Source organism: Salvia hispanica, chromosome 1 (genome assembly GCF_029641045.1).
Source record: "Salvia hispanica isolate PSC_SH4W2 chromosome 1, Shi_PSC_v1, whole genome shotgun sequence".
In the NCBI taxonomy this organism is placed as follows: domain Eukaryota; kingdom Viridiplantae; phylum Streptophyta; class Magnoliopsida; order Lamiales; family Lamiaceae; genus Salvia; species Salvia hispanica.
In genome coordinates, this window is record NC_142692.1 from 51,884,057 (window position 1) to 51,907,932 (window position 23,876).

The window sequence follows — 23,876 nt, forward strand, 5'->3', positions numbered from 1 at the left end:
ATGACCAAATATGAACAATTCTAAAAGTGACTCTTCAACTGAGACGGACTTTTATAGCAAAAAGTGACTCTTAATCTGAGACGAAGGGAGTATATTTTAATTTTTCTCTCGCCACTTAATTTAATAATCAATTTCTTAGATTTTGAAACAAATTCATTAATTGTAATAAATAGAATGGAATATGATATTGCAAAAAATAAGTAAAATTTTTGTGGTGACAGTTAAGAGATTCAAACTCCGCTGGGAGACTTTTGGCCTCGATCCAGCAAGATTAGTCAAATACTCAAATTCTTCCGAAGACGATTTTGGTACACATGCGGTAAAAAAAAAAAAAAAAAGTTTGCGCACAACAAATCGATAATTCACCTCAACTCTAGACTCTAATTGAAGGCCAAGGTTAAAAAGAATCCACTTACTTCGACTTCCCTGGCTAGAATGCACATGATCCGGCCCATTACTTTGACCCGCACTAATTTTCACATGCTCCGCGACGCAGCGTATTCCATGCGCCCTTCCTCGTGCTAGGTATTCAGTCAGCTACTATAAAATGGGCATCTGCAGCCAGACTCTTTCGATCCTCGGTCGTCTCTCCTCCAATCCCATCATTTTTCGAGCCGACCGCAGCCAGGTAACTAACACCTTCCCGCCTAATTCTCGCTACTTCTTTACTGCCATTTTTAAAAATCTATTTTTTTAATTTTTTTGTGGATTCAGCGGAATTTGCGTCTTTGTATGATTCTGAAAACTTCTCTTTCCCTGTTTTTCCTTGGATCGCATTTGAATGTTCTTCTATTTACTGCTTCCATACAAGTATTTAAGTTTGCCCTCTGTGATACTGATTTGGATCCGAATGTGGCTTTGTTCATGTAGGGTTATTATACAGAGAAAGGTATGAACTCGCCTAGATCTGGAATTGAGCTAGACTTAGATATGATTCATTTCCATACATAAACAAGCATGTTCAAATGTGTTTCTATAAATTTTACGGTAATTAGTTTTGCTTATGATAGGCAATCATTTTCTTTGCAAATTAGAATACTTTGTAGTGTCTGTTTCAGTAATTCATGTATATGATGAAATTTCGTCATTGAGTTATTATGATCAGATAATTAATGGTGGCTTGCTATTTGTTGTGTATGCATAGGATTTGAATATGAAGTAGTAGATACCTGTTCCACTGTAACTTTGATGTGTACTTGTAATCAAGTTTCTGCCAGCCCGTTACGTGCCTAATATTCTGTCGTATTGGGATATTTAGGTATTATGGCAGATCAAAACCATTTCCCAACTATCTCCCAGAAGGTAGCTAACCAATTACATCTGGGATCGAGCATCTCACAAGTGCACCATGGAGGTGTCCCACAACCTGCCGCATATCAGAGACGATTTGCTTATGGCAATTACACAAACCAAGCCTTCCAATATCCTAAGACCTGTGTTGCAACTCAGGATCTGTCGTTGGTCTCTGTGAATGCTAACCCAGTGTTTGCTCAGGCTCCCTCAGAGAAAGGCTTTGCTGGCTTTGCGATTGACTTTCTTATGGGAGGAGTTTCAGCTGCTGTGTCGAAGACCGCTGCTGCTCCTATTGAGCGTGTGAAGCTTTTGATCCAAAACCAAGATGAAATGATCAAGGCCGGCCGTCTTTCTGAGCCATACAAGGGAATTGGAGAGTGTTTTGGTAGGACGATTAAGGATGAAGGGTTTGGATCACTGTGGAGAGGAAACACTGCTAATGTCATCCGTTATTTCCCCACTCAGGTCTGCCTAGTTTTTCACTCTTATGCACAGTCATATGGTTGCCTGTATCATTATCTATATGCTGTTATGATGATAACTCATGGTTGTTGTGTGTTCAACAGGCCTTGAATTTTGCTTTCAAGGATTACTTCAAGAGACTGTTTAACTTCAAGAAGGACCGTGATGGTTACTGGAAATGGTTTGCTGGCAACCTTGCTTCCGGTGGTGCTGCTGGTGCTTCCTCACTTCTCTTTGTGTACTCCTTGGATTATGCGCGTACTCGTCTTGCCAATGATTCCAAGGCTGCAAAGAAAGGAGGTGAGAGACAGTTCAATGGTCTGATTGATGTTTACAGAAAGACTCTCAAATCAGATGGTTTGGCTGGTTTGTACCGGGGATTCAACATCTCGTGTGTCGGTATCATTGTATACCGTGGTCTGTATTTTGGTATGTACGACTCTCTGAAGCCAGTCCTCCTAACTGGATCTCTGCAGGTTAGTTACTACATACCCCTAAAATCCATATAGTAGAATGCTATCTGTATCCGAAAAAAATTCCTGACCGTACTAAACTGGCAATGCTTGTGATGATTACAGGATAGTTTCTTTGCTAGTTTTGCCCTCGGTTGGCTCATCACCAATGGTGCTGGTCTTGCCTCCTACCCAATTGACACTGTTCGTAGAAGAATGATGATGACATCAGGTGAGGCTGTCAAGTACAAGAGCTCGATGGATGCCTTCACCCAGATCCTCAAGAACGAGGGTGCCAAGTCGTTGTTCAAGGGTGCCGGAGCAAACATTCTTCGTGCTGTTGCTGGTGCTGGTGTGCTTGCGGGTTATGACAAGCTTCAGGTTATCGTTTTCGGAAAGAAATATGGATCTGTTGGTGGTTAAGTGTGCACTGGTTTTTTGGAAAGAGATGGTGATAAATCCATTTTTGCTGTTTAGTTCGATAAAATGACAAAACCAAGTACTATGATCGAAGTTAAAAATATTGTTTGAGAATTGACAATGCGCGATGATATAGAGCCCTTTTTTTTATATTTAAATTGGGAATTGTCTCTACTGTTTTTAGAAGAGTTTCATACTCTGTTATGTTACTATATGTTTCGGATGTATCGTGTCGAATTTTCCTATAAAGCTTTTTGTTTTAATGAAAAAAATTAAGAAGGTTGGGGTTTCAAATAATATAGTTCAAACTAAGACGTAACCTATAGTATAAATTGTCAATAATTACAACTTTGTGCTTTAGGCTAATTGGGTTAAAATTTTCATAATTTTTTAATTAATGTATTTTTAATGATAATTTTATATGTATGATACAAGTTTTATTTAAATTCAAGTCTAACTCATATATGTAGGCATGAAAATACAACTTTTTTTCCATAAATAATGATAATGAACTCATTTCAGGCAATCCTATGTAGATAGGGTTAATTTTCGGGCTAACTCTAATAGCATGACTATCATTAGTTCCCTCAATAATCACATCTGCTGTAATTCCCATTAGAGAAATCCTTCAATTTTGATGCATCTTCAGTTGATTCAATATAAAAAATCTCATGTTTTCCAAAAACTTTATAACTACAAAGATATGAAGATTTAATTGTAGCTTTGACCACATTTTGCTGACTAGCTATTAATATTTGTCTAAATTCATCACCAAACACAATCGCTAGTTTTATACTCGACTCATTCATTTTTCATACGTATGATCCCTTGCAAACTCATATCCAAAGTTTTAACTTTTAATACAGTACATATGGATAGTAGGGACTTCATCTGATACGATCCCACATCAGTTTCACATGAAAGTGTGGAATAGCATATAATAGGAAGTCAACCTTTTACCTTTGAGTCTTTGACTATGGTTTTGGGTTAGGTTAGAGCTTCCTATCTTATATGCTTATCATCATCATTTATAATAAGCTTTGCCTTCACAATCAATTCTGCATGTTCACTTCCATGCTTGATGTTAAAGTCAATTCTTCATTTGGATTAATAGAAATCTTGAATCAAGAGTGGGTTGTTTTTTCACCTTGTATTAATTATTAAAGTATACCACTTCAAGCCTATTCAAAAAAATCTATCCTTTTGAATATATCCCTGTAGACACTAGCTTCCATATTAAAAAAATTCAGTTCTTTCATATCCATAGACAATACTATATTTCACCAATATCCGAATTCATAGACGACATTCTCAAACCATATGCATGACATTGCTCGTCAGTGAACTTCAAAAGGAAGTTCATATGATCTCTTGATAAAGCTTCTCAATCATAACAAAATACATCATTGATCTATATATATTTTGTGACAAGATAATCAGACAAACTTTTCCAAAATTCCTTGTGTTGTGAGTGAAAACGTACCCAAGAAAAGTGCATTAAGTAAGTACTTGTAGGTTTTGTGTGAAGTTTGGTGATAATCATATCCTATTAAATGCATATACGAGTACAAACATGGCTCGTGACATAGTTTCCAGGAAGTTCACGTTTGGATACTTGATGAGACTTGCACGGTGAACTATAGCGATGGCAAGTAACTGATAAACTGGAGCTCGACGACGCAGTAAACTGATATGCAAGAGTTGCATGTGCAAAACAACTAGTGAAATGAACAAGAGAGAGTTTGGTGAGTAAATTTTGAGAGAAGAAAAAGGTAAGAAATCATATCTCCCTTGAAATACTAGTCCGGTCTTCTTGTGTGATATTTGTGTTTTCTTAATAATTGAAGGGAGACTCTCGTACTCCTACTATATACAGTGTAAGATCCAAGACTTCGGTCTTGTGATTTATAGTTTGCACCAATTTTATTTTTTTGATATAGTCCCATTTTTCATCTAGCAAACGATTTTTTTTTTTTATCCTGATTCTTATGCTCAAAGTGTCATTTATTTTGATACTAGAAGATAATTTATCTACCTTTTTCTATATGCCTTTTGGATTATTTGGTTTAAGTGTTTTTTTTTTTGACGAACTTGATTCAACTTGATAAAAACATGTTTGGGCTCATCGTCGATTAGTCAAAAATAAGTGTCAAAATATTTCTTGGAGAAAGGTTATTGGTTGAATTTGGGTTCAAATCAACATCTTGTTCGTTCCGTATTGTATAGCTCATGTTGCACCTCCGTCCCAGATAATTCGTCTCAGTTCCTTTTTCACACTCGTTTTGCAAAAATAATAATAAAGTGATATATTTCATCATCTGTGTATTATATATAATCTTTATTTGATCAAGTGATATACTGCTATATACACCAAGTTAAGTCCCATACGTATGCTTTGCAGTCCATGCAAACATTATAATTATACATCTAACTTTGAATTAGGTGACAGCATCTAATTTTTGTATGTTGAAAGCATTAAAACAAGAAGCAAAGCAAGGCAGACAACATTTCTAGTAGTATATTCCAAAGAAGTCAATCACGTTTTGAAACAATGTCTAAAAATGGACTCCCTATACAGTCAAAAAAATCAATCTCTATGTGCAGCAATGGCATCCCTCTCCACCGCAGAAGTTGCAATCTTCATTCCGAACAACTGGAAAGACGTAGCAGCCTGAACGCCGTTCTGGCTGACCGGCGACACAATGTCCGAGCTGGACCTCCCAATAGTCAACACTGTGGAGATAGATATGACTTGTTCATCAGGTTCTTTAGTCGGATGTTGGGGGACGTCGTTCAGAGGTTTGACGTAGTTGTTTGGAGGTTGGAGGACGTCGGCCGCCATATGGTTTCGCCTGGCTCCCTGCATGCCAGCAGGAGGATATTGACGCAATAGTGACGAATCGGTGGCTAGGATGCCCGGATCAGGCAAGAATCTCAACCTCTTGGCAGGATGGAACCCGGGATCGATTAGTGGAGAGAGTGGTAGGTATTCCACTTCCCATGGGTTCACATTTGCATGCGAACCTTCGGGGTCATCCCAATTCACCTAAAGTATATGTACTACTACGTTATACTAGTTATAAACACAAATTTAAAGTAGACTAACTAGATGTCAGACATTACCACAATACTCTATCAAACAAAACACAACACACATTTATAATGTTGCTCTCACATATTTCAATTAAATTAAAATTATATTAACCATAAACAAAGCAGAAAGTTAACCTGCAACATGCGCCAAGGGGAGTTGAGCCAGATCCCGGTCATCGGCCGCGACACGGCGGTTACGCCACCTTGGATCCACGCCAGCCGCGACGCGTCGTCACTATCCACCGCCATCCTGACCTTCATCCCCGCGTTCCACGGGATCCGCAGCGCCTCGTTAACCTTCTCCGCCGCCACGACGAAATCAGGGGACCCTACCTTCGGGTAGTACACCACCTCGAACCGCAGTCCTCTCACCGCGCTCTCGATCGCCGAGATCGCCTCCGCCGCCTCCGATTTCTCGTCGCCGCCGAACCTCTCCGCGCGCCGGATCCCGACGAACAGCTCCTCCGTCGATTTCCTCTTCATAAACACGACCGAATCGCCGGCCACGAGGCGCTTCGCGTTCACGAACTTGCTCCAGCCAGTGGTGAGCAGGTGGCGCCGCGGCGTGCCGCGGTAGATGTGGCGGAACCCCCACGCATTGCCGTGGCTGTCTCTCGTCACCAGAGTCTGCACAGGCGGATCCGCCTCGAAGTCGAGCGGCGGCAGAATGATGTCCGCGCAAAACCTAGGCACCGAGAAACCGCCGCCGTTGTTGGCGTCCGAGCGCGTCAGGATCTTCGCGAACGAGAGGATTTCGTCGTCGGCGGCGGCGGAGCCTCCACCGGTCGGAAGCGAATCGAGCGGACACAGCGGCTGGAGGAGAATTCTGGAAAAAACCTGATCGGAAACGGAATCGCAGAGGTAGCGAACGGAAATGACTCGGCAAGGAATCCAGGGCCAAGTGTGGGTGAAATTGTGATTAGCGGCGGCGGAGCACTGCTCGAGATGCCCCTGGGGGAAGTAGTAGACGGCGGAATTGACGGCAGGAACGTGGACGCCGGCGCCGGCGATTGCGTGCCAAATTGAGGAATCGATTTCCGCAGCGGCAGTTGGGGGTGAAGTCATGGTTGAGGTGTTGTCGTTTCTACAAATTATGTTTATATATTTATAGATTTATATGTTGTGAATTGTGATATAGAGAGAGAAAGAGGGAAAAGAGAAGACAGATAAAATGTGGAGTGCATTTCTGAGATGGAATGAATGAGACACGCTAACAGTTCGAAAAATCTGTTCATAAATCCTAACTGAACGATTTATTCATATTCATCTAATTATTCTAGTATATACATTTCAAAATGATTGCTAATTACTAAAAAATTTCAACAATTTTCAATAGATACCATATTTTGACGAATTCTAAAGACTGCCGATAAATATCTCATCCATTTCAATATACTCTTTTCCTCCTTTAGATATAGATTATTTTATCGGTTCTTCGTGTAAAATAGATATTTATATTAAAACTTCATGACTCGACTATTTTTTTGAACGAATATATTATATGCATGTGCATTTAAAATAACCATTAATTAAATATCTATCGATGTGTAATATTTATTCGTGTACTGTAAAAGAATAAACCTGATTTTTTTTATTATATAAATGACTATATGTTTTATTATATACTCCTACATAATCTCCATTATACAGTTTGTTGTTACTTTCGGCATATTTTTAGTGAATCAGTATAAATGGGTCAGGTCAGTTCATTTGAATTCGCCAATTTATATTTCAATCAGCTAGCAAACAAAACATCCATTTAAACAGTTCCACGTGGATGCTAAGCTAACTAACATTCCACTTTTTTTAGAAAAGATTAATTAGGAATCCTATATCAAATTAATACAGAGTCTGATATATCATGGTGTTATAATTTGTTTTAATTCCTGTCAATTTCAGACATTTTATGAATGGAAATAATCCTGATACTCCATATATATTTCTACTTTTTATGAACGGAAATAATCCTGATATATGCATTAGGAAAATAACATGGTATACAGCTAAAAGCACATCAATATAGTCGGATCCAAATTCTTAATCAAATCCAATATAGCTTGATCTAATACTCTAATTGTATTGATAACTAACATTTGTTAAATTTAAAAACAAGCAGGACGAAACCGTCCAATTCTCTTAACTTGATTTCTTGAATTGATGAGAGATTCACTAAGTCATGATTCTAATGCATTTAAAAAATGGTCCGATGGGACCAAGAAACTCAAGGAACATTTGGTCTGAGGTTATGATAAGTGTAGCACACTAAGAGCCCGAGACAAGATGCCCTGCAGCGCAGGTGCAGCCAACGGGCATGGCCCGTGAGATCGAGCCCAGCAAGGCAGTCACACTAAAGGAACGAACCAAGATCAAACCCTATGCCCTGATTTTTATCAAAACTATGTGAGCAGATAAGGATCGTCGATAATCTTATCCTCTCCTTTTGTTTTATCTTTTGTTTTTAATACTATTATAAGTGTCAAGAATATCTATAAGCTTCGTTCGAGTTTTAATTGTCGGTTCTTTCCCTAACTTATAGGAGGTCAAATCACATATGCTTTTAATCTTATATATATGGGAATTGTATCACTTATTCAACCAAGAAATATGATAATCCAATTGATATTTCTTCCAAAATATTCTCTCTTCAATTTTCGTTCTAGGGTCTCCCCTGAAACCTAAATCGCCTCTCTCTCTATCTCTCTGTCTCTCTCTCTCGTCTTCCGTGTTGTTTTCCGTGTGAGTTTGCGATCGATAGGGTAATACCCATCAAGTTATTACCCTCTTCAGTGTTTTTTATTTAAGTTACTTTTTGGTCATAACTCATAAGTCTTTTATTGAATTCACCTTTTTTTCTTTGTGAGTCCATGATCTATATTTAAGAATTGAAAGACATATGATTAACACGGTAATAATTGTCATAAACAATGAAGTCTTCAATTATTTATTTTAAAAAATATAAAAACTCTTCTTATTCAATGATAATGGTACTTCCTGAAAATGAATGTCCATTTAGTTCAATAAATTACCAATTGGGTAATTAACTTATTTCATAAGAAAATAACACAACAAAAAGAAACCGGCTCTTCCTTGATGTCAAAGGCGAGTTGGTCCTATTATTCTTTCATCATTAGTTTACTACAATTATCTTATAACTTTGGCAATAAAACATATTAAACCTACGATTTTTCACTCATTAGCCTCCACATCCGTGCTGTTAGGCAAGAGCACAACACCCATATCTATGCTCTTCCGCAAGAACATGCTCAGGGGTCTCACCATTCTATTATTCAATTTAAATAAAAACATTTCTACAATATTAAAATGCATTAAAAATACCCGGAATACTATTACAAATTAAAAAAAAGAGTAAAAGTTACATAATTAAAATCCTAAAAATTAAAAATTATATAATTAAAATCCTAAAATTTGAGATTGAGAGAGTTGTTTGGTATAGTGTCATTTTTTTGTGTTTGAAATGGGAGTATTTTAATTACATAATTAAAATCCTAAAAAATGGATATATTTTATTAGAAGTGAGAAAATATATTTTTTTTATTAAATCTGATGTTTTCAGATTTTTTTGAATTTTTTAAAAATAATAATAGTAAAAAATAATAAACCAACAGTCAATCAGAGCATGTCACGTCGGCTGCTTGTGCTCTTGCCATTGGCACGAACGTGCTCTATGCATAGAGCACGTCGGACAACACGACGTCCTTTCGCAAGAACACCGTTATGGATGCTCTTAATAGTGTCCTAAACTTAACAATTATTTTCCCATTTATAATCTATGGCTAACGTGAAAACATGCCATTAAATTATGGATCCAATAATCCAACACTAGTATTTGATGTAAAATAATACTACCTCCATTATAAAAAAAATATATGAACTTTGTATTCGATACGAATTTTAATGCAAAATTGATAAACTAAGAAAAAAGTATTAAAAAAAAGTAATAAAACTATTATTAGTGACAAATGGGTGTCACCTCATTAGAGAAAAAAGAATTTTCGAAATTAAAAAATACATATTCTTGTAGGACATACTAAAAAAAACGAATGCAAAATTGATAAACTAAGAAAAAAGTATTAAAAAAAAGTAATAAAACTATTATTAGTGACAAATGGGTGTCACCTCATTAGAGAAAAAAGAATTTTCGAAATTAAAAAATACATATTCTTGTAGGACATACTAAAAAAAACGAATGCATATTCTCCTGGACCAAGGAGTACTAACTCATTTTCCAATACATAATATAGTAGTATGCCATTAAACAATGTAAAATATGATCTGATTTATATTTTCTTATGACTCACTTTTTCAAGTTATGAAATAGGTGAGAACCAAAATTTATTTATAATATCTCACTTTTCAGAACTAAACTAATTAACCAAACCAAAATCATTATTATCAATATATAATGATCAAAAGTATATTTTAAAATAACATATACTGTGAAAAGTTATCCAATAAATCAGATTAAATTTTTAATTACATCTATTACTACTACTTTAGAAGAAAAATGACTATATAAGAAATCGAATGGGATGACATTCATAGAACGATTGATTAATAACAACCACCAACGATTTAATAACCAAAGAAAAATGTCACTAATAATAGCAAACGAAACGCAACAGAAGCACTGAAGAAGAGTTTCTTAGAACAAGAAACATCTCTTCCAAGACGCTAAAACAACAAAAACTTAAAACCACTCCACAATAAAAACCTGTGTCCGACGGCATTTATTGACGACGGCAACAACACTGCAACAGAATCGTTCGTGCCATGCCGTTGCTAAAGACACTAGTAGAACATAATGAGAAATTGTACTGGGAAATAAAGTAGTCTGTAAAGAGTTACTCTTCTTCAGATTCAGATTCAGCGCTCTGCAGCCATTCAATGAAGGGTTTGACATTCTTCCATATTGGAGAGCTTTTGTTGGCACCAGCCAGGCCCTTCTCAAACCATTCCACTATGAACTCCTCCTCCAGCACATCGCCGTCATACAAAGCCTTCAACACCAGAGCAACCTCCTTCACAGCCTCTGGGGATGCTTTCCCACAGAAGGCTTCAATGGCTAGAAGCAGATGGCACTGCGAATCCTCACCCTCAAGTACGGCAACAATATATTTTTTCTTCTTCACAACCTCTTTGGAGAAACCTTTTCCAGCTCCCTCAAATAAGGCTTCAAAGTAAGCATTCACTAGCTGCTGGCGAGAGCCAGAGAGAGACTCCAGGAATGATTTGATTTGGGATGCGGAAGAACCCCTGCTCACATACTCCTTGATCAACACAAAGAGTTCATCTTTATCTGCAGCAGCTTTCCCATTTGTCTCTCCATTCCCTTTGGATTTCCCTTCCCTTGCAGGAGAGCTCTTACCTGATTTTCCCTTCTCCTCATTGGCTGAGAGCATGACCATACTAGCAGTAACAGCATTCAGCTGTTCTTGTATCGTTTGTTGTGCAGCCACAGCTGAAGTGTCTGTCTGCCACTCGACATCATCATCACTGTCTTCAGCCACTTCACGATCATCCTTTTGGCTACCAGGTGGAGAATGGTCCTCATCAGAGTGGGATTTCTTCTTTGAAGATTTTGATACTGCATCCTTGGAACTACCAGATGACACCTTCTTCTTTGCAGCCTCTTTCTTTTGCTTCTTCAGCTCTTCATCAGCTGCCTCTCCTTCCTTGAGTCGCTCTTTCTCAGCCCTCCTCAATTTCTTGTCCTTACCTCCCTTCTTAGCCTCAGGAGGGTTCTTGATAATGAATGTTGTGAGCTTGTCCCTCATATCAACCTCTGATATAAAACCACAAGCAGCACACTTGAGATTGATCATCTGTGACTTAGTGATGATAATTTCAGTTTCAGGGTTCCCACAACCATAACACTGAACAAATTTCTTGATGAAATTCTCAAGAAGTCCAGCAAGCTTTGAAGTATCATGAGATCCATTGACGTGGGAAGTTCCAGTCTTCTCATCAAACTTTGATTGAGCTCCCAGCTCACAGCCAAAATACTTGGTTGTGTAAGAGGCCGGCCTACTCAAAGCCTTAGCAATGTCAACCATATTGACTATGTTGGTCTTGATGCCATTACCACGGCCCTCGATTTTTGTGATCATCCTGGGCATCTTATACCTATAGAAGGCATCATCCTTGTTTCCAGCACCAATGTTTTGCAAAGCCATTTTGCAGGTGTTAAAAAGTAACAATCTCTGTCAGTATGGACGCAAGGTTTTCTGTTCTGCAAGATTTACTCCTCCAAAATTGTAAGAATTCCACAGAAAAGGAGCTGGAACCAAAAACTGGCAGTCTTGACCTCGTATTTTATGACCTTGGTGTGACTTGAGATGCATGCAGCCAACTAGAGGTGCCGAATTTCTATCCTTTTTCCTCTGTGAAGGACAGTACTCCCCAAGCAACCCAATTGATAATAAAAACAGAGATGCCTGCTCAGACATAAAAGAAGTTTCTGACTTGAGACACTCCACTTTTGCTGACTGCAATTACTGCAAGTCCACAAGCCAAAGCCCTGCATACAAACACAAGATTCCAAAATAAGGTAACGATGACTTTGTATTGATATAAAAAACCCTTCAAAAATAGAAAATCATCCAAAACTAGGATAACGCCATGTTTATCTGTATCATGAAGTTATAATCTGAACCAAGAACATGCTGTCAATTATATATGTGGGCACTAACACAAATTATATGGCAATGCAGTGTAATAATAACACCACATAAATTCAATATTTAAAACAGATAAAACCAACCAGCATATACAGGATACCAGTATTTCCCCACACAAAACTAACAAGAACTTCGATCATCAAGCTAGCAAAACTAAAGTTTAATCAGTATAAAATTACTGAATAACGTATAAAGATTCAAAAAAACTAATCCTTAACGCATACTCATCAGTTCATCTAGAAACAGACAAAACGGAAACTCGATCATAATCCTCCATCTCAATCAGAGAACCCAATCCAGTTACACAACCACAACCCAGAGATCCAAATCGGAAAACCGGAAAAATTCAATCTAAATCCTCTGAAGCACAAGTCAACAATCCAAACCTTAATCCAATCGAATAATATTCGACACTCGAAATTCAAATCAAAAGCAAATCCAGATCGAAAGCCCCCGATTATGCAGAAACAACGGATAGTAGAATAGATATCGACGATACCGCTCATGACGAATCCAATCAAAAAATATAAAATCGAAAACAGCAATTAAACAAAGCGATAAACCCCGATAGGAAAAGGAATAAGAAAAATACCTTAGTTATGCTGAGAAGAAAGGAAAATATAGAGAGAGGAGAGAAAGGAAGGTAGGGAAATTCCTTAGGAGAGCGAGTGGTTGAGGAGGAACGGAAAGACATGACATATATATAGAGAAAGTAGGAAACCCTAGCTGCAATTATTCCAATTTGGGGATAATCAATAATCAATTTACAAACCAAACACCGCCTTTCTTCCATATCGTCTCTCTCGAATATTCGACAACCCTCTTTTTTAAAATAAAAAATCGTTCATTTTTTTTGTTTGTTACCGTTATTTATTGACGCGGGATAATAATGATGTGATCAAAGACAATAAATAATAATACTATTACAACATAAAAAAAATTGATATGCAATATTTAATTGATAACTCGAAATTAGTATGATGAATTCACTCCAAGTCACAACTCTAGCCTTTTATTTTTATGTTAGCATTTAACTTTCTAATCATAACACTTACAAATCAATCATAACACTTTCCAACCCTTAACATGATAGCTCATCATAACCAAACTCCAAACATTAGAGCAATCGCAGCCCGGCTCTTAACTATCTCTATCTCATCTTGTCAAGATGAGATGGCTAAGAGACCGGGCTGCAAGCCTCCTAGCTGCATAATATCTCGCTGGGAGGAAAAATTTTGGAGACAGCTCGCCACACGCTCCCCCCACGTGGCGAGCTTGGATTGAGTTGTGAGGTCCACTCGCTGGCCTATGAGTGGGCGTCGTTTATTACCCTTTTCTTAATCAAAATAATTCAAAAATACCAAAATTAATAAAATTTTTCCAATTTCCCAAATTCAAAAAATAGGCTTTTATTAAATTTTTTTTTTAATAATTCATTTTTTTTTCAAAAAAGTTGCCATTATTTATATTTTTAAAATTTTTAGGGTTTTAATTTGTTATTTTTGGGTATTTTGATTAATTTTTTAAATTATTATTTTTTTGGATGAAATGTTTTTTTTTAAGTGAAGAAATGAAATAGTTAAGAGATGAGATGGTTTGAAGAGATGGAGTGAAAGGTGGGGCAAAGTACATAAATAGTGTAGAGATGAGATGAATTGGAAATGGAGTTGTGGATGCTCGTAAGCAATCACATAGCGCATATAGGCAATTACAAACGACATAAATCTATTCGATTCAATGTACCTCCAATACAAACAAATCACTAAGGTACACACACCAAAATAATCATATATATTGGAGTATAATCAAGATAGCAACTCTACAAATTCAATTCACACATCTAAGAGCATCCACGATAGTATGGACATCCCAGCGGACAAACACTAAGACATCTCCCTGCACAATAGCGGACAAGCACTAGAACATCTCGGCGGACAAGGACAATCATAAAAATTCACAAATACACAATTACGGAATTAAAATTTCGACACAAATACGGACGGATAAAGTGCAACAACAATTTTATTAAATAAAAAAATTAAAATAGTACAATCCAACAAAAAAAATACGATTCAAACAAATTACATTATAAATATCGATGTGTACTCCTCCACATCCATAACTCTTCAATTATATCTTTTTGGAGTCGAATATGAGCTTCTTGTTGTCGAAGATCGGCAAATGCACGGACCCAATCGGCGACCCCATGAGGTATCCCCATTCATACATTAGCGGTGGCCACGTCGTGGCTTGGACCGGCAGCATTAGCATCTTCATTGGCTCAATTAATCAGTTCTGGACCTTCATTTTCGACAATCATGTTATGCATGATAATACATGCATACATGACTCAACTTATTTTTAACACAAGTATACCCGCAAGTGTACGGGGCTAATTTAGCAAATAGTAAGCAAAGAGTATCGTATCCACATAGACAATCAGTATCAACCTAATTACCACGAACCAACCTCAACTACTATCTAGATGAATCAGAAAGTTTTGGTTTTTCTAAATCTTCTTAAAGCAAGGTAAAAACAATTAAAAACAACTAGAGAAATAAAAGCAAATAAGAAAACAGATGTAGATCAAGGATGAGAAGGGTAGAATCCTACGGCATCGATAACAACTATCCTATGCTCAACTAACTTCCTAACTATGCCAACAAAGGGTCTCAAGGGTTATTAAGCTATCACTAAGGTAAAACTATATCTTTTCTCAAAGCATATAATTTGTAGATTGCTACCTAGAACCGAAGTCTCCTTCCTGGAACTAAGGTAACAACTCCTAAAAGCTCCTAAGATACTTAGCTTCATTCAAAGGCTCAAATCTGTCGATTATATTGGCAAAGACGTCAACTTCTCTTCTTTCAAATTAAACTACTCACTTCCCAGGTATTGTAGTAAAATCCACATGCATTTATAAGGTGATCAATCAAATAAATGTATAAGCACAAGAGAAGTCAAAATAACCGCATGAGCCAAGGCATAGAAAAAGGAAATCAATTAAACATAAGAATCATTGTATCTTCCCCGTAGAACTCTACGAAGGATTTAGCTACTCATGTTCAACACAAAAGTCAAAGAAATATTCAAAAACATTGTTTGAACAAGAATAAAACTAAAGGTAGAAACTCCTAGAATTGGATTGGGCGGATTGGAGGCTTCGTCTTCAATCTTGCGATGAATACTCGTCCTCTGCTTGTTCTTCTCTTCTTCCGAGGTGAAAAAGTGATATTTTTGGGGTAGGAGGCGTGTAAGTTGTGTTTGGAGGCGTTTCCTAGGCATATATATACCTAGGGTTGACTTTGGGCCCAAAATAAACTGTCGAACGAAGCTGGCGGGTCGCCAGGTTGGGTGTGCATTGAAGCTGGCGAGTCGCCAGCTGCTTACAACATTTTTCTCGTCTTTTGCTGGCGGGTCGCCAGGTTCGTTTGCATGCGAACCTGGCGGGTCGCCAGCTATGTCACTGCTCTGCGCAGTCTTGGTAAAACGGCCATAACTTCTTTTACCGAACTTCGATTGAGACGTTTAAGATATCCGCGCGAAGCTATTTCGAAGATGAAGAGAATGGTATGAATTACATGCGAATCGGACTTCAAAATCTCCAGATAAGCTGTCTCGAACATTGAGCAGCTGCACATCCACATATTTTGTACATTTTTCTACACATTCTTCACAAAATGGTCAAAATACCAATATAATAGAGAAGTAGCTATAACCATGTCTCAAAGTACACAATATATGATCAAAACCAAGTAAAACTACCCTCTAAAGTCATGTAAAATCCAAGTGAATCAACTCCCCCAAACTTAAACAATTGCAAGTCCTCGAGCAATGAAGAAAAATAACTAGAAGAAACTTGGATTCAAAAGAGTTTTAGACATCATCATCGTCTCAAAGAATACGGAATAAAGGAGCATATCACAATACAAATTCCATCAAGTTAAGCCGTCGAATGCACTTTTACTACTAACTCGTATATCACCTTGGATTCATGCTTCACTCGGGATGTATATATGTGTGTATATTCACCTCACTCAAAAGTGTATAGGATATCAAGTAACACTCAAATCAATCAAAAATGCATGGTTTACCATAGGCTTGCTCAATGTCTAACCTCTCCTCTACTTCGTGTGACAATAAATCTAGAGTCCGAAAGGTCTTTTGTTTAGGTTATAATGTAGGCTCTTTGGTAAGGTAGGGTAATATTTGGCTAAAGTGACTAAATACCCAATAAGATGTGAAATTCTAAGACATTACACAATCCACTTTCAACTTCAACCATTCACCAAAACACTTCTCAACAATAACTAGACTTTGTCTAATTTCTTCTGAACTTCCAAAGACCTCAAATTATTCTCTGTATACTATATTTTTTCTTTTTTCTTTTTTTTTCTTCCTTTCTTTCTCTCATTCTTTATTTCTTTCTCTCTTTCTTTTTTTTTCTAAGTACAACCAACTTTCAACTTGATAAGCTAAACACGACCAATTTCTTTCAACAACTAAACTCTCCAAACTCTTCTTTTCATAGCTCAACAATTCTAGAGTCTAGGATTCCCAACCCCTTTGATTAGCTTAACAAAAGAAAAGGCAATAGGCTCAAACTTGGCTATCAAGGGTATTATTATATAGCAAGGTTAGTGTTTAGGTAAAAATAAGGTTAACAACAATGGCCTAACATCTTCCCATATCTCTAAGGTCACTATGTAGACTCAAGAAGACAAGGAGCAAGTTCTAGAAACACATACACATTTGATGATAAATCACACATGAAAGAATTAAAAGCTCAAGTCTCACTGGGCAAATAGCATGAATCAAGACAAACAAGCAATTTGTTACTTATGCATCATATTACTCAAACTCTCAAGTCAATGGTCAAGTGATAACTCAAAGTGGAAGGTTCTTTTATCATAGACGACTAGTCTTCACCCAAATTACTACCAAATTTTTCAATTCAATTTCAAAACCCAACCAATCAAAGTAAGCATTCAAAGAGTTCTAACAAAATAATTCTATACTAAAACAAAATAAAGCAACAAAAGTAATAAGATACGTACCTCGTTAGTGTCCCTATCCACCATATCATCCCCCCAAACTTATTCAAAGCTAAGCAAAGAATAAGTTTGAAAAGTTGGTAGAGAAGGGAGACATACATGGTAAGCAAGCAACAAAAACCACACCAAAAACAAAATGAAACGATAAAATTAAGAGTTACCTACTAGGGGTTACCTCCCCTACAGTGCCTTTGGTTATCGTCGTTGGCTCGACATCCTCCATGAGCTGCATCATGTCACGCCATAAATGGTGGTGTTGGATTTTCTATCAATCTTGGAAGCATATGATCTAGCCAATCTCTTCTTCCACCAAGTAGTTTTCAAAGCTCCATCACAAATTTTGGTTTTCACTTTGGGTGAATTTGCAACTTTTGTTTTCTTCTCCTTCACTTTAGAATTTGGTGCAGTCTCTTCTTTAGAAAGTGATCCACCACAAGAACCAAACATCCACCGTGGCAATGAAAAATTCCCCAAAGCGGACTCAATTGCTCGTGTCTTTTGGACCTCTACAACATGCACAGTTTTGCACTCCATCTTCATAACAAGTTCCTCATCTTCACGACTCTTCATAGCATTATAGATAGACAAAATGTGTCGTTTGTTGCCCATACGAAGAGTGAGCTCTCCCTTTGCTATATCTATCAATACTTTTCCCGTTGCTAGGAATGGGCGCCCTAGGATAAGCGGCACATTCATGTCTTCCTCCATATCCAACACTACAAAATCGACGGGAAATATGAAGTCATGTACCTTCACCAGAACATCCTCAACAATTCCTTTAGGATAGGTGACTGATCTATCTACTATCTGGAGTGTGATTGTAGTCGGCTTGAGAGTGCCGATCTTCATCTTTCTGAAAAATGATAATGGCATCAAATTTATGCTCGCCCCCAGATCACACAGTGCCTTTATCTGTCTGTCATTTCCAATGACGCATGAGATATTGAAACTCCCAGGATCTTTAAGCTTGGCAGGTAGCTTCTTTTTAATTATCGCACTACAGTTTTCAGATATGTTCACCGTCTCATAATCAATCCACTTCTTCTTCTTGAAGAGCACATCTTTTAGGAACTTTGCATACGTAGGCATCTCTTGCAGAGCTTCCACCAATGGTATATTAATGTGCACCTTCCTAAAAATATCGAGAAATTTGGAGAATTGCTCATCCAACTTCTTCTTCTTCACCGCAAATGGGAAGGGCACTCTAACTGTCGTAGGAATGGAGGGAGGGGGCAGCTTTTCTGGCATTGCGTTTTTCTTGGTCTGAATGTCCACCTTATTCTTTCCCTTGGAATTCTCTTCTGCTCTGACATCTTCCTCTGGAGTACTCTTCTTTTCCTATACAGGCATGGAAGGTCCTTCATAGCTTTTACCGCTCCTCAAGTTTATGGCCTTGCAGTCCTTGGGATTGTTTATGGTTTGTGGTGGAAATTGCCCTGGCTGATGATGGACACCTACAGCTTGAGAAATTTGACTTATCTGAGTGTCAATGCTCTTCATATGCACGTTCAAACTTTGCACGTCATTCTCAACCTTCCCCAGCCTTTGACTACTGCTCTCCATGTACTTGTCTGTTTTCTCCATATACTTGGTAGTCTGATTCATGAATGCTGCCAAGATATCTTCAGTAGTAGGCTTTTTCTGTTGTTCTACCAACCCATTAGATACTGTGAATCCTGGCGGTGGTTGCAGAGCAATGTTGGGATTCCCATATGAAAGATTGAGATGCACCTTGTTACCATAATTGTTGTAGTTACCACCACCTTGGTTGGAGCGATAGTTGTTGAAGTTCCTATTATTTCCTCCTTGGTGCACATAGTTCACATCTTCAACTCCTCCCTACAGTTCTGGTCCAGGCTGTCTCATCTCCATGATTCCCAATTGAGTGGTCAAAAGATCTAGCTGCTGAGACAGCTTGTCTATTCTATCATCTTCTACAACAGAGGCCACCCTGTATGACTTGTTTCTTTCATTATTCCATCCTTCATCAGTGGAAGCTACTCTTTCAATCACTTGCATGGAATCATTCTCTCCTAATTGAAGTAGTGCTCCTCCGACGCTCCAATTCAGTTCACGCATTGCATCTGGAGTACACCCCCTATAAAAAGTTATGACTTGGTGTCCCGGACTTAGACCATGCTTGGGGCATCTTTTCAGCAGTGTCTTGAATCTAGCCCATGCTTCTCGGATTGTCTCATGAGGCTTCATCTGAAACTGAATTATCTCTGCTTGCCTCTTTAGAATTTCACTGGGTGAGAAATACTTCTCCAAAAATAAGTCTACCATGGCATCCCACGTTTTAACAGATCCTGACCCCATGCTGTCGTACCAGTCTCTAGCATCATCTCTCAAGGAAAATGGAAACGGCCTTAGTCTGATTTGTTCATCTCTCACCCCATTAAGCTTCACCGTGTTACCGATCTGAATAAACTTAGTAAGATGCTTGTTGGGATCTTCATTGGCCTCCCCCGCAAAAGCATTAGCCTCAGCCATATTAAGCAATCCTGGCTTGAGCTCAAAATGATTGGCATCGATCCCATCATTGCCAATTGGTGGGTTCTCCACCTCTCTGTAAGCGTACATGTTTTGCACTGGCACTGTGGCTTGTAGTTCATTCTTTTCTTTAACCTGTTTCACCAAATCTGCAAGTTGTAAATGGAGCTGTTGGACTACCGGATCTGGATGTGGTGCATTGTTCTCTCCGTTGTCCGCCATTGTTATTGCAACAGGAATAGGCGGTTCTCTCTTAAGAGGCGAAAGTGATCGCCTTTAGTTGAGCCTTCTCTGAGTGTTTCTCCTTCGGTTGGATGCTTCGATCTCAGGATCGAATAACTCTAATGGTTGCCCCTTAGAGCGAGTGAGCATACAACCTGAAAAGAAAAACACAAAAGTGAGAATAACTCAAAAAGAAAATAAAATAAAGCAAATCTAGATTAGTAATCTTAATTTTTATCACGATATTAGGCTATAATAACACAAAATTATCCCCGGCAACGGCGCCAAAAACTTGACTCAACTTATTTTTAACACAAGTATACCCGCAAGTGTACGGGGTTAATGTAGCAAATTGTAAGCAAAGAGTGTCGTATCCACAGAGACAATCAGTGTCAACCTAATTACCACGAACCAACCTCAACTACTATCTAGATGAATCGGAAAGTTTTGGTGTTTCTAAATCTACTTAAAAGCAAGGTAAAAACAATTAAAAACAACTAGAGAACTAAAAGCAAATAAGAAAACAGATGTAGATCAAGGATGAGAATGGTAGAATCCTACGGCATCGATAACAACTATCCTATGCTCAACTAACTTCCTAACTATGCCAACAAAGGGTCTCAAGGGTTATTAAGCTATCACTAAGGTAAAACTATATCTTTTCTCAAAGCATATAATTTGTAGATTGCTACCTAGAACCGAAGTCTCCTTCCTAGAACTAAGGTAACAACTCCTAAAAGCTCCTAAGATACTTAGCTTCGTTCAAAGGCTCAAATCTGTCGATTATATTGGCAAAGGCGTCAACTTCTCTTCTTTCAAATTAAACTACTCACTTCCCAGGTATTGCAGTAAAATCCACATGCATTTATAAGGTGATCAATCAAATAAATGTATAAGCACAAGAGAAGTCAAAATAACCGCATGAGCCAAGGCATAGAAAAAGGAAATCAATTAAACATAAGAATCATTGTATCCGTAGAACTCTACGAAGGATTTAACTACTCATGTTCAACACAAAAGTCAAAAAAATATTCAAAAACATTGTTTGAACAAGAATACAACTAAAGGTAGAAACTCCTAGAATTGGATTGGGCGGATTGGAGGCTTCGTCTTCAATCTTGCGATGAATACTCGTCCTCTGCTCGTTCTTCTCTTCTTCCTAGGTGAAAAAGTGGTATTTTTGGGGTAGGAGGCGTTTAAGTTGTGTTTGGAGGCGTTTCCTAGGCATATATATACCTAGGGTTGACTTTGGGCCCAAAATAAACTGTCGAACGAAGCTGGCGGGTCGCCAGGTTGGGTGTGCATTGAAGTTGGCGAGTCGCCAGCTGCTTACGGCATTTTTCTCGTCTTTTGCTGGCGGGTCGCCAGCTATGTCACTGCTCTGCGCAGTCTTGGTAAAACGGCCATAACTTCTTTTACCGAACTTCGATTGAGACGTTTAAGATATCCGCGCGAAGCTATTTCGAAGATGAAGAGAATGGTATGAATTACATGCGAATCGGACTTCAAAATCTCCAGATAAGCTGTCTCGAACATTGAGCAGCTGCACATCCACATATTTTGTACATTTTTCTACACATTCTTCACAAAATGGTCAAAATACCAACATAATAGAGAAGTAGCTATAACCATGTCTCAAAGTACACAATATATGATGAAAACCAAGTAAAACTACCCTCATATCATGTAAAATCCAAGTGAATCAATACATGACATTAGCAATACAGTCCCCATACCACAAACATGTTGGACCCTTCACCATCGCCCATTGAGCCTGGAGCACACCAAATGCCGCTCTACATCCTTGCGCGCCGCCTCCTGACATTGCGCAAAGTATATGTTCTTTGGATCTGTTGGGCATCTAATCGTCTTCACAAAGACGGACCACCTAGGGTATATCCCATTTGCCAAATAGTAGCTCATATCGTGATGGTTGCCGTTGGCGACGAAACTGATGGTCGGACCAACGCCCATGCACTGCTCATTGAAAAAGGGCGACGACTGGAGGGCGTTGATGTCGTTGTTCAACCTGGCTACCCAAAATACACATGCCAAATTCATAGTTGGTAATCAACTACGGCTTCGAGGATTATCGTGGGATTCTTGCTTTTGAAGCTGGTCGTTAACTGCTCTTTCCAGGCGCTGGGGCAATTCTTCCATTCCCAATGCATCTAATATATGCTGCCCCACATGCCGGGAAATCCGTGCACCGACCCGTGCATATCCATTAGATCCTGGCAGCCTTGGGGATAGGCTTCCGAAGATACCTAACCCCGAACATGTGAATGACGCCTGACAAAAATACTTCAAACACTCGTGGGCAGTCGTCTCACCGATGTGGAGGTACTCGTCGAACATGTCGGTTGCGCCTCCGTAGGTCAACTGCCTGATTGCGACGGTGGACTTCTATACAGGCATGTAACCGGGTCTACCACTCGCATCCTCCCTGAACCTGAAATACTTGTATCGACGCTCTAAAGCGTTCACGATACTCATAAATAGCGGCCGGTGCATCCTAAAACGCTGCCGGAAAAAGTTCTCCGCAAACCGCGACTGCTCAACGAAGTAATCGTCAAACAACCATTGGTGGGCAGCGACGTGGTCCCGAGATACTACAGCTCGATGTATAGGCCCGCAACTCCCGCAACTCTTCGTTAATTCGCCGTCTTGTGTCAGAATCCCCACCACTATCCACCGATCAAATGAGATTTCATAGTATGTTAACATGAACAAGTACCTGGCCATGAACACTTCTCACTTTACCATCTTCATATCCATCAAGCTTTTGTTTGACGCACCACAGAGCCCTTGCCTCCATATGCTTCTTCTTCTGAATCATCCAAGTCGGCATCTAAATTGTCATAGGTTGGGTTAGCGTTCCCAACTTGTGGAATAAAGAACCAAATATTATTGGCCCATTTATTTACTTAAATAGGTCTCTGGAGAACTTATAAATACCTACCAAGTGTGTAGGAGCCGCAAATAATTGAGAGAAGAGAGAGAGAAAAACGTGTAGAAGTAAAGAAGGGGAAAAGAGTATTCTCCAAGTTTCTGCACTGCGCAGTCTCGGGTTTTGTCTTGGTCGGAGGTCTAAACATTGTCTGATCGACTTGAAATTTTAAATGTTGGTAGAAGACTGGTTGTTCTTCATTCTGACCGAAGGAAATTGAATTTTAACGGTTAGATCTTCACTTATAAATTTCTGAATTTGACTGTATTTTTCTGAGATGTTTATTTTATCTATTTTGAAGTTGTATTGATTATCTAATGCCTTCGTTGTGTTTTTAAGGATTAGATATCATTGTAAACTTTTTGATTATATTTTCTCCTTGGTGATAATGAATTTGGTAGACCGGTGGGTCTCGTCGTTTTTATCTCTTTACATTGAAGAGAGTTTTCCACGAAAAATCTTGGTGTTGATATTTTCATTATCGTTTCTCATTATCATATTATGAATTCGTCCACATTAGTTGCTATTGTATTGTGCTCCTATCATATTCTTGCAATTGGGGATGTTTGTTTATCCGTTGCGCCTCAGAATTAGGCCATTCCTCCCAACAGAGTGGTATCAAGAGCCACGGTTGTGGTTGTTTGATTTGCTTGAATTATGGAGGCAATTAATAATAGCAAAATGGTTTCCTTGAATGGAATGAATTATCACATTCGGAAGGGCAAGATGAATGATCTTT

General features: G+C 38.4%; 5 protein-coding genes across 6 annotated transcripts; 1 reads left to right on the top strand and 4 right to left on the bottom strand.

Moving 5' to 3' along the window:
- The first annotated feature begins 505 nt into the window (after positions 1 to 505).
- On the top strand, positions 506 to 2,785 carry LOC125185558 (ADP/ATP translocase 1, mitochondrial-like). Of its 2 annotated transcripts, XM_089064927.1 has the most exons (5): positions 543 to 628; positions 871 to 889; positions 1,259 to 1,758; positions 1,860 to 2,231; positions 2,334 to 2,785. In XM_089064927.1, the coding sequence occupies exons 1-5, from the start codon at positions 548 to 550 to the stop codon at positions 2,628 to 2,630; spliced, it is 1,269 nt and encodes a 422-aa protein (XP_088921053.1). In that variant the 5' UTR covers positions 543 to 547; the 3' UTR covers positions 2,631 to 2,785. The 2 variants fall into 2 exon arrangements, with proteins under 2 accessions (XP_047938072.1, XP_088921053.1); XM_048082115.2 differs by lacking the exon at positions 871 to 889 and having other exon boundaries at positions 506 to 628.
- A 2,338-nt stretch (positions 2,786 to 5,123) lies between these two features.
- Positions 5,124 to 6,891, bottom strand: LOC125224558 (auxin response factor 17-like). Its single transcript, XM_048127978.2, has 2 exons — positions 5,856 to 6,891; positions 5,124 to 5,673 (listed from the first exon to the last, which is right to left on the bottom strand). Exons 1-2 carry the CDS (start codon positions 6,783 to 6,785, stop codon positions 5,215 to 5,217), a joined length of 1,389 nt encoding a protein of 462 aa, XP_047983935.1. The 5' UTR covers positions 6,786 to 6,891; the 3' UTR covers positions 5,124 to 5,214.
- A 3,363-nt stretch (positions 6,892 to 10,254) lies between these two features.
- On the bottom strand, positions 10,255 to 13,170 carry LOC125219540 (eukaryotic translation initiation factor 5-like). Its single transcript, XM_048121550.2, has 2 exons — positions 13,011 to 13,170; positions 10,255 to 12,258 (listed from the first exon to the last, which is right to left on the bottom strand). Exon 2 carries the CDS (start codon positions 11,912 to 11,914, stop codon positions 10,583 to 10,585), a length of 1,332 nt encoding a protein of 443 aa, XP_047977507.1. The 5' UTR covers positions 11,915 to 12,258; positions 13,011 to 13,170; the 3' UTR covers positions 10,255 to 10,582.
- Positions 13,171 to 17,703: 4,533 nt separating this feature from the next.
- On the bottom strand, positions 17,704 to 20,187 carry LOC148934104 (uncharacterized). Its single transcript, XM_089062187.1, has 4 exons — positions 19,316 to 20,187; positions 18,931 to 19,264; positions 18,379 to 18,810; positions 17,704 to 18,279 (listed from the first exon to the last, which is right to left on the bottom strand). Exons 1-4 carry the CDS (start codon positions 20,185 to 20,187, stop codon positions 17,704 to 17,706), a joined length of 2,214 nt encoding a protein of 737 aa, XP_088918313.1.
- Positions 20,188 to 21,942: 1,755 nt separating this feature from the next.
- On the bottom strand, positions 21,943 to 22,545 carry LOC148934105 (uncharacterized). The gene is made up of 2 exons (XM_089062188.1): positions 22,266 to 22,545; positions 21,943 to 22,220 (listed from the first exon to the last, which is right to left on the bottom strand). The coding sequence occupies exons 1-2, from the start codon at positions 22,543 to 22,545 to the stop codon at positions 21,943 to 21,945; spliced, it is 558 nt and encodes a 185-aa protein (XP_088918314.1).
- Between the last annotated feature and the right edge of the window lie 1,331 nt (positions 22,546 to 23,876).

What these genes read in the sequence shown, in the direction of transcription:
- LOC125185558 (XM_089064927.1), top strand. Translation starts at nt 548, where the DNA reads ATGGGCATCTGCAGCCAGACTCTTTCGATCCTCGGTCGTCTCTCCTCC. An exon ending in TCCGTTATTTCCCCACTCAG is followed by an intron (nt 1,759 to 1,859) that starts GTCTGCCTAGTT and finishes TGTGTTCAACAG; the next exon opens with GCCTTGAATTTTGCTTTCAA. An exon ending in TCCTAACTGGATCTCTGCAG is followed by an intron (nt 2,232 to 2,333) that starts GTTAGTTACTAC and finishes TGATGATTACAG; the next exon opens with GATAGTTTCTTTGCTAGTTT.
- LOC125224558 (XM_048127978.2), bottom strand. Translation starts at nt 6,785, where the DNA reads ATGACTTCACCCCCAACTGCCGCTGCGGAAATCGATTCCTCAATTTGG. An exon ending in CCCCTTGGCGCATGTTGCAG is followed by an intron (nt 5,674 to 5,855) that starts GTTAACTTTCTG and finishes CATATACTTTAG; the next exon opens with GTGAATTGGGATGACCCCGA.
- LOC125219540 (XM_048121550.2), bottom strand. Translation starts at nt 11,914, where the DNA reads ATGGCTTTGCAAAACATTGGTGCTGGAAACAAGGATGATGCCTTCTAT.
- LOC148934104 (XM_089062187.1), bottom strand. Translation starts at nt 20,187, where the DNA reads ATGGCGGACAACGGAGAGAACAATGCACCACATCCAGATCCGGTAGTC. An exon ending in AGACAGCCTGGACCAGAACT is followed by an intron (nt 19,265 to 19,315) that starts GTAGGGAGGAGT and finishes AGGAAATAATAG; the next exon opens with GAACTTCAACAACTATCGCT. An exon ending in TAAGTCAAATTTCTCAAGCT is followed by an intron (nt 18,811 to 18,930) that starts GTAGGTGTCCAT and finishes ATGCCTGTATAG; the next exon opens with GAAAAGAAGAGTACTCCAGA.
- LOC148934105 (XM_089062188.1), bottom strand. Translation starts at nt 22,545, where the DNA reads ATGTTCGACGAGTACCTCCACATCGGTGAGACGACTGCCCACGAGTGT. An exon ending in CCACGATAATCCTCGAAGCC is followed by an intron (nt 22,221 to 22,265) that starts GTAGTTGATTAC and finishes TATTTTGGGTAG; the next exon opens with CCAGGTTGAACAACGACATC.